General features: G+C 34.5%; 1 protein-coding gene across 2 annotated transcripts in view; it reads right to left on the minus strand.

Moving 5' to 3' along the window:
• The window catches only part of LRPPRC (leucine rich pentatricopeptide repeat containing), a 92,575-nt gene that overhangs the window by 12,538 nt on the left and 66,144 nt on the right, over window positions 1–13,893 (minus strand). For both annotated transcript variants that reach the window (XM_062571905.1, XM_062571906.1), the window contains exons 28-32: window positions 11,475–11,617; window positions 11,261–11,348; window positions 7,526–7,649; window positions 3,769–3,857; window positions 164–368 (exon numbers count right to left, since the gene is read on the minus strand). In XM_062571905.1, coding sequence (XP_062427889.1) covers window positions 164–368; window positions 3,769–3,857; window positions 7,526–7,649; window positions 11,261–11,348; window positions 11,475–11,617 — 649 coding nt within the window. The remainder of the gene's footprint in view (window positions 1–163; window positions 369–3,768; window positions 3,858–7,525; window positions 7,650–11,260; window positions 11,349–11,474; window positions 11,618–13,893) is intronic.

The following is a 13,893-nucleotide window of genomic DNA, read 5'->3' on the forward strand; positions in this document are numbered from 1 at the left end:
CTGGATACCTCTGAGGCAACATGCTCTAGGTGATCCTGCTTGAGTGGGGGGTTGGACTAGACTCCTCCAGAGGTCCCTTCCAACCTCAACCATTCTGTGATTCTGTGAAATGATTTCTGACCAATTCACATAAGAACTTACATCGGTCCTAGAAATTACTTACTTCTTAGCGTGAACCAGTGCAATGGAATTTACGATTAGTGAGGGAGATAAAGCAATTGATTTTGTGATGTCTTCCATCATATTTTCAAGTGCTTGTAGATTCTTCAGATCTCCTTTCATTGTCAGAGCCTCAGCGAGCCTTGTAACAGCTACTCTAGAAGGCAGCAAGCCGCTGTCAAGCATTCCTTTTAAAACAGCCATGGCATCTAGTGAAAAGGAGAAAAGAGGAGAAAAGGAATTAAAATTTTATTTCAGAAGATGACCATACTGCTGATATTATTACCCACTACCTGCTTTGTAAAAACATGTACAGAAAATTTACTAAGTCAAGTTTTGCTCCAAAATTGCTATTGTGATTTATAACATAGATATGTATACAAAAATAAAACTTTCACTAGCAATTTAGGATAAACTCCTTTAGTATTTGCTCACTAAAAAAATATTAAGAGACTTTCAATATTTAATTATTTTATTTCAGCATCCAGTTCAAGGAAAACAGCTATGTTATAAATGCCCTCCCTTATGACATTAGTTACAGTCGCGATGTTTTCAGTCTATTTTTTCCTCAAACTAATGAGTTTTCTTTACTGGACACTAAAGACATTGCATAGTTGAGAAAAAAGATTTTGTTTAAAAAATTAATTCAATATTAAAATAGCTGAAGCCTAACATTGAGATTTGTCATCTTAAGTGTTCAAAAGTTTGTTTGCCAACACTTAATTTTAAATTAATCCACAAGATTCAAGTCTCAGTTAAAAACAAGAATAAACAAATTAAAACTGGACAATTACCTCAGAAACATTCTAAAATGGTAGCAATTACCTATGTTAAAAATGCACAAAATAATTTACTTGCCACAAACTCCCAAAACCCAACAGAGGTGCAGTCACTCTCATTTCTCTAACTACAATTCTTGTCAGTTTACATTATACCTGAACAAACATACATACATAAAGACATGCCCCTCTGGTAAAAACCTCTCACTTCTTACCAGCACAGGCAGGATTAATCACAGATAATAATTATAATACCAATGGATAACACTTCTAACATAATATACACCCACTTGAACTCCACAGCATTAACATTCAAATTCAATATGCAGGTACTACAGAAACCAAGTATTACTTTGTACAGGAAAAAGAGGGGAAAGAGGGAAAGAAAAAACATCCTGTATGCCTAACCTTTGCAGTATATTTCCTCTTTGCCCTCATTTTTTTTTCTTTCTTATTTAGGGAAAAAGAAAAAAAAGACAAGTTTCCTGAAATATAACAAAAGCAAACTTAAACACGCTAATTTCAAATTCTCCTGACATTCAGTGTGGTCCTCCCTTCAGCACAACATGATCAGCCTTCTCAATAACAAAGGACAGAGAGAGTCAGATGCATGCAGCACTACTGCAGGAAACTACCCACAGGTAACGTATTAGATATCCTGCCAGTATCTTTTCTATCTTACGCAAAAATGTCAAAAAGTACTTATTACTTCTGGTCTGAATTAGTAATTTTATCCCATTAACTTTCAACAGTTAAAAGCAGGTAACTATGGGTTTGTGAAACCTAACGTTTATCTTTTAAAAGGCTGGCCTATAAAGCCTCCAAATTCCATAACACTAAACTCAAGTTTTCACTCTTTACTTATTATGTTTTTTAATCAGTTCTTGCCACAAGATATTAGAGTTCTTTTGAGGATACAAATTTTTATGTAGTTCCTTAAATAACTGTAACATATTACACAGCAAAGAATGATGATGAACTACTTCAGGATGTGATAAAGCAAGCAAGTTTTAAGAAGTGAAACTTGTGCAGTGTGTCTGCCATAACAGGATGCAGACCAAATAGAAATCATCAATGCAAGCTTAGAAAAAAAGTTTTCCTTAGAATTTTCTGGGTAACTGATGAGACTCAGAAAATGACTGCTATGGCTAAAACATTTAGTGGTTTACATTTTCAAGGCTTCTTTTACAAAAAGAGAAGCAATTTTTTTAATATGAAAATAGACACAAAGATAATTCTGGGTATTCAATTTAACTGCTAAAGAAAAGTCTGTTCAATGCCAATGCACAAAGATCAAATAAAGTAGTAGTACAAACCAATACAATTCAGGATATTTCTTGAGAAACTCGGCATTGTGCAAAAAGAAACATTTTTAGATTAATCCCTGGACAAAGTTGAGGCAGGCTAGCATCTAGGACGCTGGCTAATAGGTCAAAGAAAGAGATTGCCAGAATACAGAAACATCAGCAACGTTCTGAAGTGAAGATTTTTAGCTGTAATATTTGGGAAGAATTCACCAAGTTTAATGACATATTGGACAGAGGAAAAAGTAGAAGGTTGATTAGAATCTAACAGGACAGTCAGGTGAAGGACTTGAAAGCTGCAAAAACTGAGGACTTGACAGCAGCAAGAGAAGCAATTCCATTCACCACAAATACTTCAGTCTAATTCAGTCTACTTCAGTTCCAATACCTGGAAATGACATCAGACTGGCGACTGAAGGGGGAAGGAATTTGAAAGAAGACAAGCTTATCAGCTGCAAGAAAGAGTACAAGTGAGAAGATGTACCTATATGCTCATCATAGAGTGTTTTAATGTAGCTGATGTTACAGGAGAATAGGCTACCATAACTGCACATGAACAAACTAGAATTAATTAATAGCAAGATCAGAAATGATTTTTCCCACCTTTTTGTACAAAAGTAAGACCCAATTCAATTTAATGCATTTTCTTCAGATGTAGCACCTTTAACATTTAAAGATACTGTTGAAAATAGGTATCAACACTGTACTTATATTTGCACAGAGATGAAAGAAACAGTTATGTGTGAAACTCTTGTGCTTGCACTTTTCCTCTCACAAGAGTTTTACAGAACTGAGCAAGTGAATAAAAATGCAGGCTTCCAGAACTGAAGACTTAAGATTACAAAACAACCAATACTGAGAACTGAAACAGCACAACAATAAAGTTTATCCACCATCTTGTTCTACTTCTTAGACACCCTTCGTCTGCCATTTCCATTTCTATCACTATTGCTAGTTTAAAGAAAAAAAGTAAAATGAATATTTTGTTACTGATGGTATTGAGAACTATTAAAAAGTATTTCATTAAGTTTTAAAATCAATATTATAATCATTTAGTGCACAATCCTGCACATTTAACACTCAATTTAACTTATCTGGTATCTCACACAACCAACACAATACGCAAGAAACAACTGCTGGGAATTGTTTCAGATGCTCTAAAGTATGTTAATTTCCAAAGCAAAATGACTTGTGCTGTGAATTTTAACGCACTTGAAAGCCTGTACTTTCTCTCGTTCTGGAGCACAAATTTTGCATGTCTGAAGAGCTGTGATTCATCTTAAGAAAACCCATCTTGTGTTAAATGGAATGGAAACTGGACTAAGTGGTCAAATGACAAGTACATTCATATTCGAGCTGTATTATAAATGCATGTACAGTAATTTACGTCTCTCAGCTACCACAAAAGGCTCTTGATAAGCAGGTAATTTGCTAAATGGACTCCTTTATCCAAGTATTCGAAGGGCGTTACAAGAAAAATCTGCAGAGGCATTAATGTGACGTAAAGGTCAAGCATTGTGACATACCTTTCAAATAATCCCGCCTAACTTGCGATATGATGAGGAGGCTGCTGGCAGCACTGTTCAGTGTGAAGCCCTTGATGTGGGTCTCAGCGCTAAAAGAAGCAGACATTTAGAAAGGAATTACTGACATGCTTCTGATACGATAATAAATGGTTGAGCACCAAGGTGAAATTATAAAAACTACTGTTCGTATGTTAAAAATATTGCCGCAAAATATCGACCTGGAGACAGCTTTTGTGTTATCCTGTCAATGGTTATAGAAGGATAATTTTTTTTTGCATTCTGACAGATGACAAAGTTGGAAGTGAGCAACAAAAGAAACAAAGTACAAGATTTTTTTTAAACAATCGGTTCAGATTCTTGAATGCTGACATATTAGATGACTAAAATAACTGCATGCCCTGCATTGTTCTGTTGTATCCTAAGCTGGATACTTTTTCTTCTTTTTTCAATAGTCACCATAATTATAAAATGTAAAACTATTCTTTCAGCAATAAAAATGAAACATTTATTTTCAGCACTGTATATTTTAAACATAAACTAAAGCATATTATGAACTAACACCATATCATTTGGTTGATTAATTTTCAAATTTCTGTCATCTAGATGTATACAGGTTTTAAAGTGAACATACTACATTTGCTGCCTTAGCCATGTTAAAATTGTATTTCGCTTATCAATTCTCCATCTCCTACAATACAAACTTCACATATCTACAGTAAAGAGAACTTGTACTTTAATAACACCATTAAAGCTTTTCAGGAACTACCACTACAGAAGTTAGTCACAGGAGACTAACCAGCAATCACGTTTATTTTATACCACACAATGTTCCAGTTCCTAAATGACATACAGCCACATTTTTAATATACCAGGATAACTTTACAAATGTTCATTTCTAGATTACAAAATCTCTGCGCAGAAAAGCAGGGCATTGCCATTTACCATATCAGCAATCAAGATAAACCCCACTGATCATCTTGTGGCAAACAACTGAGCAGCCTACCTACTTGAACTTACATGCTGAGCGGATTGGGAGGTAAGCAGGGTCATTGCTAAATTATTCTCCTCAATCCCAAGAAAATCCTTCACACAGCACACAATATGACTATCCTCTCAGTCACTTTCAGCCTCCCAGGCTCACATATGCAGTCACCGGACTCAGGATTTTCTTACTCTCCCACCCAATCCTCTTAATCCCTGCCTAAGCACCCACTGCTCAGTTCAGCTTTTTTTTCCCCCCTCTTTGTCCCATCTGTCAAAGCCCTTAAGTCAACAATTCATGCATGAGACTGTAAATTACATATAACAAAGGATTTACTTTCTCCAATCTTCCAGTCTTCAGTGTGATTAAATAGATGTTAGCTACTATTACAGAACTAATCCATCATTCCAATACTCCTAAATTTCTATTTAAAACTTCTCAGACTAAATGCAGAAAATATTCCTTAAAACTAACTAGAATCCCAAAGCAACTAGACACAGGCTCACCAACAGATCAGCAACCTTCTAGGTTTTTTTATACCGGGAATAGGAGTGCAATTTCCTTCTACAACAACATCACTTTCTCATGAAAGTTTCTCAGTTCTGGTAACAGAATGCAAGTTTTAAAATAATCTAACCCTTTTAAAAGACAATAATTACTTATTTTGTTGCCTATGCTAATACTTTTTCTACTAATAAAACGCTTCCAGGCTCTCTAAATATTATTTAAATTTCAAGTTTTGCTTCAAGCAGAGTACAAAGAAAAAGATGTTAGCTTGCACAAATGAAGGTAGCTTTCATATATTTTATGAAAATATTAGGAGTTGCACAAGTTTCAGGCCACTGCACACATTTAAGCTTTGTAGGATTTATCTCTTTGTAATATGAGGTTGGTAAAATTGTCAAGCATGCAGAAATATGTACGAAACACAGATTTGCTTTTCCTCAACTGTATGTACACACACAATCACTTTCTCTATATAAGCGAATAATTTAAAACTTACACTCTTCAAAATGCTTAACGTAAGCATGACTAGAAAACACATACACAAACAAACACCATAAACTGCTTATATTAAGACTATTCTGTCTTCTTTCTACAGATGAAACAGAGCTGCTGCAGGCTTCTTGGAATGTTATTATTTGGCATTTCTATGCTATATGATTGAATATGTGAGTTCTGAAAAGCACAATAGCTATTACTATAGTTGGCTTTGACTAGTGATCATGAATACAAAATCCAATTAAATCCAATTTTCATTTTCCCCAAATATCTTGAAGTTTCATAGGTATATTTCCAGGCCTTAAAAATATATTTCAAACTTTATTTAGTCTTTAGAACCCCCCCTGCTTCACTTTGCATGCAGATATTCCAAAATATTTTTCTTATCATTTGAAGTGGGAATTCTGAATGACCAGAACACTAAGAACAAACTATCACTTTCTCTCTGCTCTTTCAAACTGCAAATCACTACTGATAACATCTGTAGTATTTTGTCCATCTTCCTTATAAGGGTGTTTGAGGTGATGGGTGTGGAAGTATTCAGTGCATGCACAAGTCTTCAGTAGAAAGTTTCAAACTACTTTGAAAAATCTTTCTATACATGCATTACCAAAATGTTCTCGAAATGTTTAGGAAATTATGTTTTCCAACATTCTTTGTACTTCTAAAACATGACCTTTTCATCTTTAATCTACACAGACTTATCAGAGTCATTTCTATTTCTTGGAGCATAAATTGTTAAACAGTTTTAATTTTTCCTTGATATATACTATATATCCATCAAGCACAAACATTTCTTATCGTAAAGCCTAGTTACTTAGACTGATTTTTAAAGCTGTCTGTCCTTTTGAATGCAATCTCAAACATTTTTCAAAGACAGACATTTCTTTAGGCAAATATTTTGAACGAAACCACAAAAGTAATAAATGTCTTTTTACACTATATTATTCTCAGACATCCACAACTAAGTTGACAATAAAAAGTATTAAATTTTTACAGTGTCCTATGCACCACATAAGTTACCTACAGGTACTTTCAAATTCACTGTACACAGTCAGAGAATACTGAAAAACATTGTTCTTTTTTTTTAGCTGAAGGAGACTACTTCTAAATTTTTGTTCTTCAGAACTACTTTGATGACTAGTAACACTTCTATTTTGAAGCCTATAATCTGACCAGACAAATATTACATGCAATACTTAAAGTGCTACAGCATACAACCCACTAAAGGTTAATTCTGATTCTAATAATGTATGACAGCAGCTTCAGAGGTATAAGAGATGGATCTAAAGTTTATGGTCAACTTCTAACCATTGGCATAACAGTCAAACATACCATCTGCATTCAGCAGGCAGGTACCTGCCAGGGAAAGAATGGATAGGGTAGGGTACCAGCAGGAATGTGGGTTGAGGGGAAAGCTCAGGGAAAGTTAAGTGCAGGAATCTTGTCCATTTGGGTATTGCTCTACAGGAGAAAAGGAGAAGCTCCAGAAGGGTACACTTCCAGTTCTGATGCCAAGTACACTTGTTGATACTGTTAGTTGAAATGGGTTATTAGCCATACATACTGCCAGCCTGTTACCTTTTTTGATTTACAAAATATTGTCCTATGAAATCTTAGTGTATTTCTTACTATAACACCTAGCTCCTAGTCATGGCCCGTTTGCCCTTTAAAACATTAGGGCCTACCTGAAACTGATCCAGAAATTATGACATAAAATAAATAAGTAATAATAAAAACAATTTTAAAAATAACAAAAAAGAAAAGCCTTACATGCGTTTCACTTGGATGGCTTCTTCAAGACAACCCTGTGACAACAATGCTTTTATAAGGATGACATAAGTACGATAATGAAATTCATTCTTCCCTTTCATTTTCTGCAAAACATTGTAGGCCTCTAGAAAAAAGAAAAGGTGAATGAAGTGTCAGATTGTGATGATGCTGAAGATAAAAAGAAGCCATCTTTTCATTGAAAAGCTCCACCTTAAATCTATTTGTCCTTCTCTTATATCTTTGAGCCCAAAGCTGTTGTTCACAGCTTATTCAAAGTTGCTTGCTCATAACAACCAACACCTTCCTCCACAGAACAAAGTTTGCTGCTGCTGTTCTTCTGTATGTAGCCGTTTCTTAAACATTCACACAACTGGTCAGAAGGGGAAGACTCGGTATTTTTAAAGTAACACCTAATTCTGGGGTATATAGTTACAGTGTCTGGTGCATGATAACAACAGCATTTAACAAATAACATAGGAAGTGATTCCAATATGGGGAAATCAAATTATTTGGCTACGACAAGATTTATACAAAACATACAATTTACAAATATACAGATATTTAACAAGCAAACTATGCTGCACTTGTTTGACTGATTAACAGTTTTATTTCATGCATTCACAATAACTGTCACTGTATGAAAAGATGTTACCATCATTTTTGAAGAAAAAATGATAAGCATACTTTTCAGTCACTTATTTTTCTGAAACAGGATTATGAAGCTATAAACCTGCAGCTAAAACTGCTATCTAGGTAGTAAGGAATGCTAGAAAGCTGTATTAAGAATCACAAATGATCTTTAACATCTAAAATTTAACTGTGTTTCATTTATAAAAACGCAAAAAATAACCACCTTGCTAATTCAACTTTAAGCTACAATAATCTTTAAAACAACTTATCAGAAATACTTTGAGTAGGACTACAAATCTAAAAGCTATGCAAGAAGTTTTCTTATACTTTTCTTAGACTAAAAATGAAAACAATCCATCTGAATCCTACTGTCAAAAGGATGATACTAATAGTATTTACTGTAATGTGCTGTTGAGTTTATATTGGTATTCCCAAAATCAAAACTATTGGTATGCCTTTAATTGAACTTCTTTAATTAAAGAGAATTAATTAAAAAAACTTTCTAAAACGTAGACACAAAAATAATTATGTACGAAATTCATTACTTAAAACATATATTCTTAAGACTGAGTTAATATTAGAGTTAACACTGCTATCCAAAATCTGCTAGGGATGCCTCAAGTCACATTAAATATCTAAGAACAGAGACAAAGGTCAAGAATGCCACAGTAAAAATTATCTCTACCTCAACATATCACTGAGTTATGTGTACACATGAGACAGAGAGAGAGAGAAATAATGATTACTGTTTGACATTACAATTGCACTGTCAACCAAAAAACCAATAATCCAACAACAGTGAGAGGAAGGCAAGGTCTTAGAATCCTTCTCTTTGTTCTCTAATAGTCCAAGGTCTGCCTGTTGCTGCTCATGTAAGAAATAACAGCATTTGTAAAGGTGTGTTCCTATCTAAATTTATTAAGACAAACATTTTTTCTTCTGAAATCTGAAACATCAGTAGATTAAAAATTATATTCAGCAATAACAAAACACTTTCACTAGTGCAATGTATTACAACAGTGTAATTAGTTATTTCTTTAAAAAAAAGAAAGTAGTGACTGGTGATATATTCTTTCCTTGTGCTCATAAAAGCCTGTCCAGATTTTAGTTTTTAAACCAAGAATTCCTTATATTTGGAGACATCTACAAAAGCTCTGCTAGCTTCAGACAAAACTAGCATTTTTCCCTGGCTTTGCACATTGTTTCCCACTAGCTGGATACAAAAAAGGACTTTGCCACCTGCAGAGATGATGTCAAGAATGTTGCTATCAATGACTACAGCTCACAAAATAAAATGGACTGTTGTACTTCATATTTTTATTTTAAACTAATCTTGTTCTGTATAGATGTCTAAGGTGCGTATAGTATCCTCCGCCTCTCCCACTGATCATCTGGGACACCAAAGGCTCAGGCTGTTTTTCTAGAAGAAATGTTATCCAATGCATTCAATTGTCTGTTTCTCAATGTTTCCCAATGAAAAATAATTCTGCTATTTTCTGTATCCTTTGATGTCCCAAATTTACCAGTGTGAAAATTAATGTTTTCAGGAAATCCTTATATCTGCCATGAGTCTTATATACAATCCATAAACAGAATGAGTTTGTACCCCTCATATATATAAAATATACAGACTCCATCTTAAGACTTCTCATCAGTGCTCTTGGGACTCAGTAACACCAGCATTATTCCACTATCAAGAGGCTGTGTGAAGGACTAACAGATTCTTCTTTTAAATTCAAATCTTAAAATTCTGAGTAAAAGCTGAAAAATATATTGCTGACACTGAGAGAAGAAGAAAACTAGGAAATTTATATTTATAAATTCTAGTATTCAGCAACCATTTTTTTTAAAAAAAACTTAAATTAATTCATTTTCTAATCTGCTTTCATGAGAGATACCTAGTTCTATGCCATAGTACAGGCAAAGAAAATAAAGAATACTAAAATACTAAGATGCTCTGCACCTTGGCAAATGCCAGAAGTGGACTCAACTCTTTCCCCTTAAAAGGCAACAGTAACAGTAGTTCCAATTCTGTTACCATGTTTCGGGATGAGATGAAAAGGTATGGATTTCTCACGAGTTAAACACAGACTGAATCAGAGAAACTGAATTAAATTACATTCCTCCTTTCCAAGGCAAATGGTTACTTTCAAAGGCAAATATCCAATCAAAAGTTAATTCCATTTTTAGTTGAGGTAAGGAAATTTGTATGGAAGGGGTATTCATTTTACGTATCAAGACTGATCCCAGTGATGACTCAATAAGCCTGTTTTAACTGTCAGATGGCACCCAGAGGTACAGTGGTTTGGATGTGTGGGACATTTGATTCGATCTTTTGTTTACAATCAATGCATTATAGCTTAAAAGAACACACACTTTTAGCATCACCTTTCCTTGAGGGAGAAGAACAGGAGGAAAAGGTTTGCCAATTCTTTAGAGAGATGCAGGCAATTTTACTCCTTGTCATAAAGAAGCTAAAGATGCAAAGTCATAAATGGAATTCTCCCTTCAAATAGGAATAGCCATTTAAACATTAAAACAAAAATAAAATAGACTAACAGATAAAGGCCAGAAAGAAGGACAACAATGATCATCTCCATAACACAGGCTCATCTAATTAAATCCCATCTAATTTTTTTTGTCAAATCTGCCCCTTAAATAAGATATATAAAGTATCTTATGGAACCATACCTGATCTATTCTTAACTCTTCCAAAGCAGGGAGAAAGCAAAAAACAAGAAAAAAACTCAAAAATACAAGGTGAACAAAAAGATCACCTAGAACGTCGTGTGGATTCAACAGTATAACATAAACTGCCTAACAATATCCCTGTAATTTTAAAATTGGCAGATTCAATGAAGAATGACTTTGAAATACCATTTAAAAACACTAGCACTTCAAATGATATTTTAGACATTTTAGCATTGGTATTTCTCATATCAAATTGAAGCACAACATTATCGCCTAACATTATCAGCTATTCTTAGCTAAAATACTAGCAAACTAAATTACTAGCAACAGTTGGCAACCTGCTGCTCTGTACCTAATCATTTTTTAAAATGTAATGCTGAGGGGAAAAACAAAACCCCCAGGTTTCCAGTTTACCTTTTACATTATTTTTCTTGCAAAGCATCCTTATTTTCTTTTCTTCCAAATAAGCAGCTCTTGAACCTACAGTATCTTCTTCCCTAGCCTTTAAAACAGAAAGGTTAGTTAAGTTACTATGATGCTATCTGTTCACATCTTCCAAAGAAAAGGAATATATGCAAAAATACTGCTGGCACAGCACAATGTGCAAGCCAAATTAAATTCAAATTACCTTAGGCACCTCAAATGGGACAACCTGACCATTTTTCTCAAATATATTAGCCATTAAGATCAATGTTTTCTCACGAGGAACAATATTTTCTTCTTGAATTTTAGTCCAAACAGCTTCAGCCTTTTCCCAGTCACAGTTGTTGTCTGAAAAAAATTCAAGTTTTTAAATCAAAACATGTTTGCAGTATATACATTTATTCAGACAAATTCAGAAAAGGCATCCTTGGGAAATACTTAATCAATTAATCATATTTCTGCTTCATATATGAATCAACTTGACATGTTTCTTTTCACTGTTCATATACATAAATATCAGAGGATGCAAACAGAAAGAAAAAGCTAAATGATTGTACAAATCTTTAAATGAAAGAGACATCAACTAAAAAAAAGAATTATTTTTCTTCCAATCTCTTCAGTTCTAATATTCTTGGTTAATTAATTGCAAAAACAGCTGGAAAAAAATTTCAAAGTCATTACAAAACATTAACACTCTAAGGCACCATTAAGTTCCATTCTGAAATTCTGGAAATGAAGTCCTCTGGGCAAGTTGCTAATAAGAGAGAGTCCACATCCCTGAAGTTTACCACTTTCGAGTCAAACAAATGTTGCAGGCCTTCAGACTCTCCTTTTGCTAAGAAGAAAATATGCATACCTGAAGAGTGTAAAAGATGCAGCTTCTCTAAAGACAAAAACATAACAAAATTGCTACCAAACTTGCAGGCCAATTTACCTGTTCTCAACAAGAATAGCAACTTACTTATGCACATAAATATAAAACTGCAAACAGATAAAAAAGCTGGATTTCTTGTGAAATAAAAGAGCTACCTAAAATTTATCTTACTTACTATTTACATATAGCAGGTGGTTTCACATATCTTATCAGAAGTCATCAGAACAGTAACAGTAATGATTCCTAGTTTCGGGTCCTACTTACAGCTACTTACCTATTCCCAACATCTGCTAGCCAGAATCTGTCAGTTCTGTATCTTTATTCAGAACCTCAGAAATAAAGAGATACAAGGAAAAAGGGCAAAGACAGAACTGTACGATGGAATTAAATATTTGCATGGCAACTTCTCTCTGCTTACAAAAGCAGTTCTTCAGTTACTCTTTACCTGTTCGTTAATGAACTTCAGCTGTTTTTTTCTCAACTAAATTAATTTGCTCATGATTTTGGTGACCAATAAGCAGTAATCTAGATGGAAGATGCCTCTGAAACTATCTCACTTTTCTTAGTTGAGAATCGGACTGTTTGTCTTTAAAGCTTAGCAAGAGATGTGGTAGATGCAAAGATCATAATGCTTAGTCTGGGAGTCAACAGCTTTCTGATATAGAAATATTCTTGAAGGAGACAGATTATGTAGTTAAAGCTCCACTGGACTGGGTATGAAGAGGAAAAAGCTGGAGCAGGACTTGGAAGCAGCTCCAAAAAGATGGCATGAAGGAGATAGATACTTTCTAGCATTTTTACAGAGCTACTTTTTTAAAGCACCAGAGATGGCAAACAATATTGTAATGCAATAATGAAAACATCACAGTGAAACATTTTCTTCCCCAGGAGCAGTATGGGACTCAGGTAGGGAAAATTATGGTAGGTAACTGGACTGGTTCAACACCCAAGCCCACTTTTGACAAGGCTCCAGCCTCACTTCAGCTTTGTAGAAGAGGCAGTGAACTCTAGACTAACCTAAATCAGACAAACGATTGGTTAAGAACTGGATGCTGTAGATGACTTTAAGGCAGTTATGCCATTATTATGGCAGTTTAAAGACGAAAAAAAAACAGAGAATGTGTTTAACAGGTTTTCATGTGTTTGTCCCTCTATTTGGCACTTGGATATCGCATCCAGAGTACTGTGTCCAGTTTCACGTTCAACAAGTATACGACAGATGCTGGCAAGCTGGGCAAATTCAGCCATCAAAAGAGAGGGAGAGTTCAAACAAATAGAGTAAAAAGTTGAGGAAAGTGGTTTTCGTGCAAAATTTCTGAGGCTGGTCAAACTCTGGAATAGGTCCTTCAGGGAGGCTGTCAAATTTCCACCCCTTGGAGCACACAAAACTTGAGTAGACAAGCTGTGATCCAATCTACCTTTCAAGTTGTTCTAGCTCTGAGCAAGGGTTTGGCCTAGATAAACTTCAGAGGTTCTCTCCCGCAAAAGTTTTTCTATGATTCTACCTAACTGAATGCTTTTTTTAATCATTTTTGATCACAGCTTAGATTAGACCATAGACTTTTATTTCTTTATACTTAAAATAGATCTAAATTTATGGTTTAGGTGCACGCTGACAACTCTCTACCATACTTCTGCATAGGGCAGCTTTGATAGATGATCTAAAATGGTTGAAAGCAGGAGTGTGCATGGTTTTTGTCTTTTATGGTGACAGAAAGCCACAAATGTTTTCCACCTCTTTGAGTAGATG

This window comes from Rhea pennata, chromosome 3, assembly GCF_028389875.1.
Source record: "Rhea pennata isolate bPtePen1 chromosome 3, bPtePen1.pri, whole genome shotgun sequence".
In the NCBI taxonomy this organism is placed as follows: Eukaryota; Metazoa; Chordata; class Aves; order Rheiformes; family Rheidae; genus Rhea; species Rhea pennata.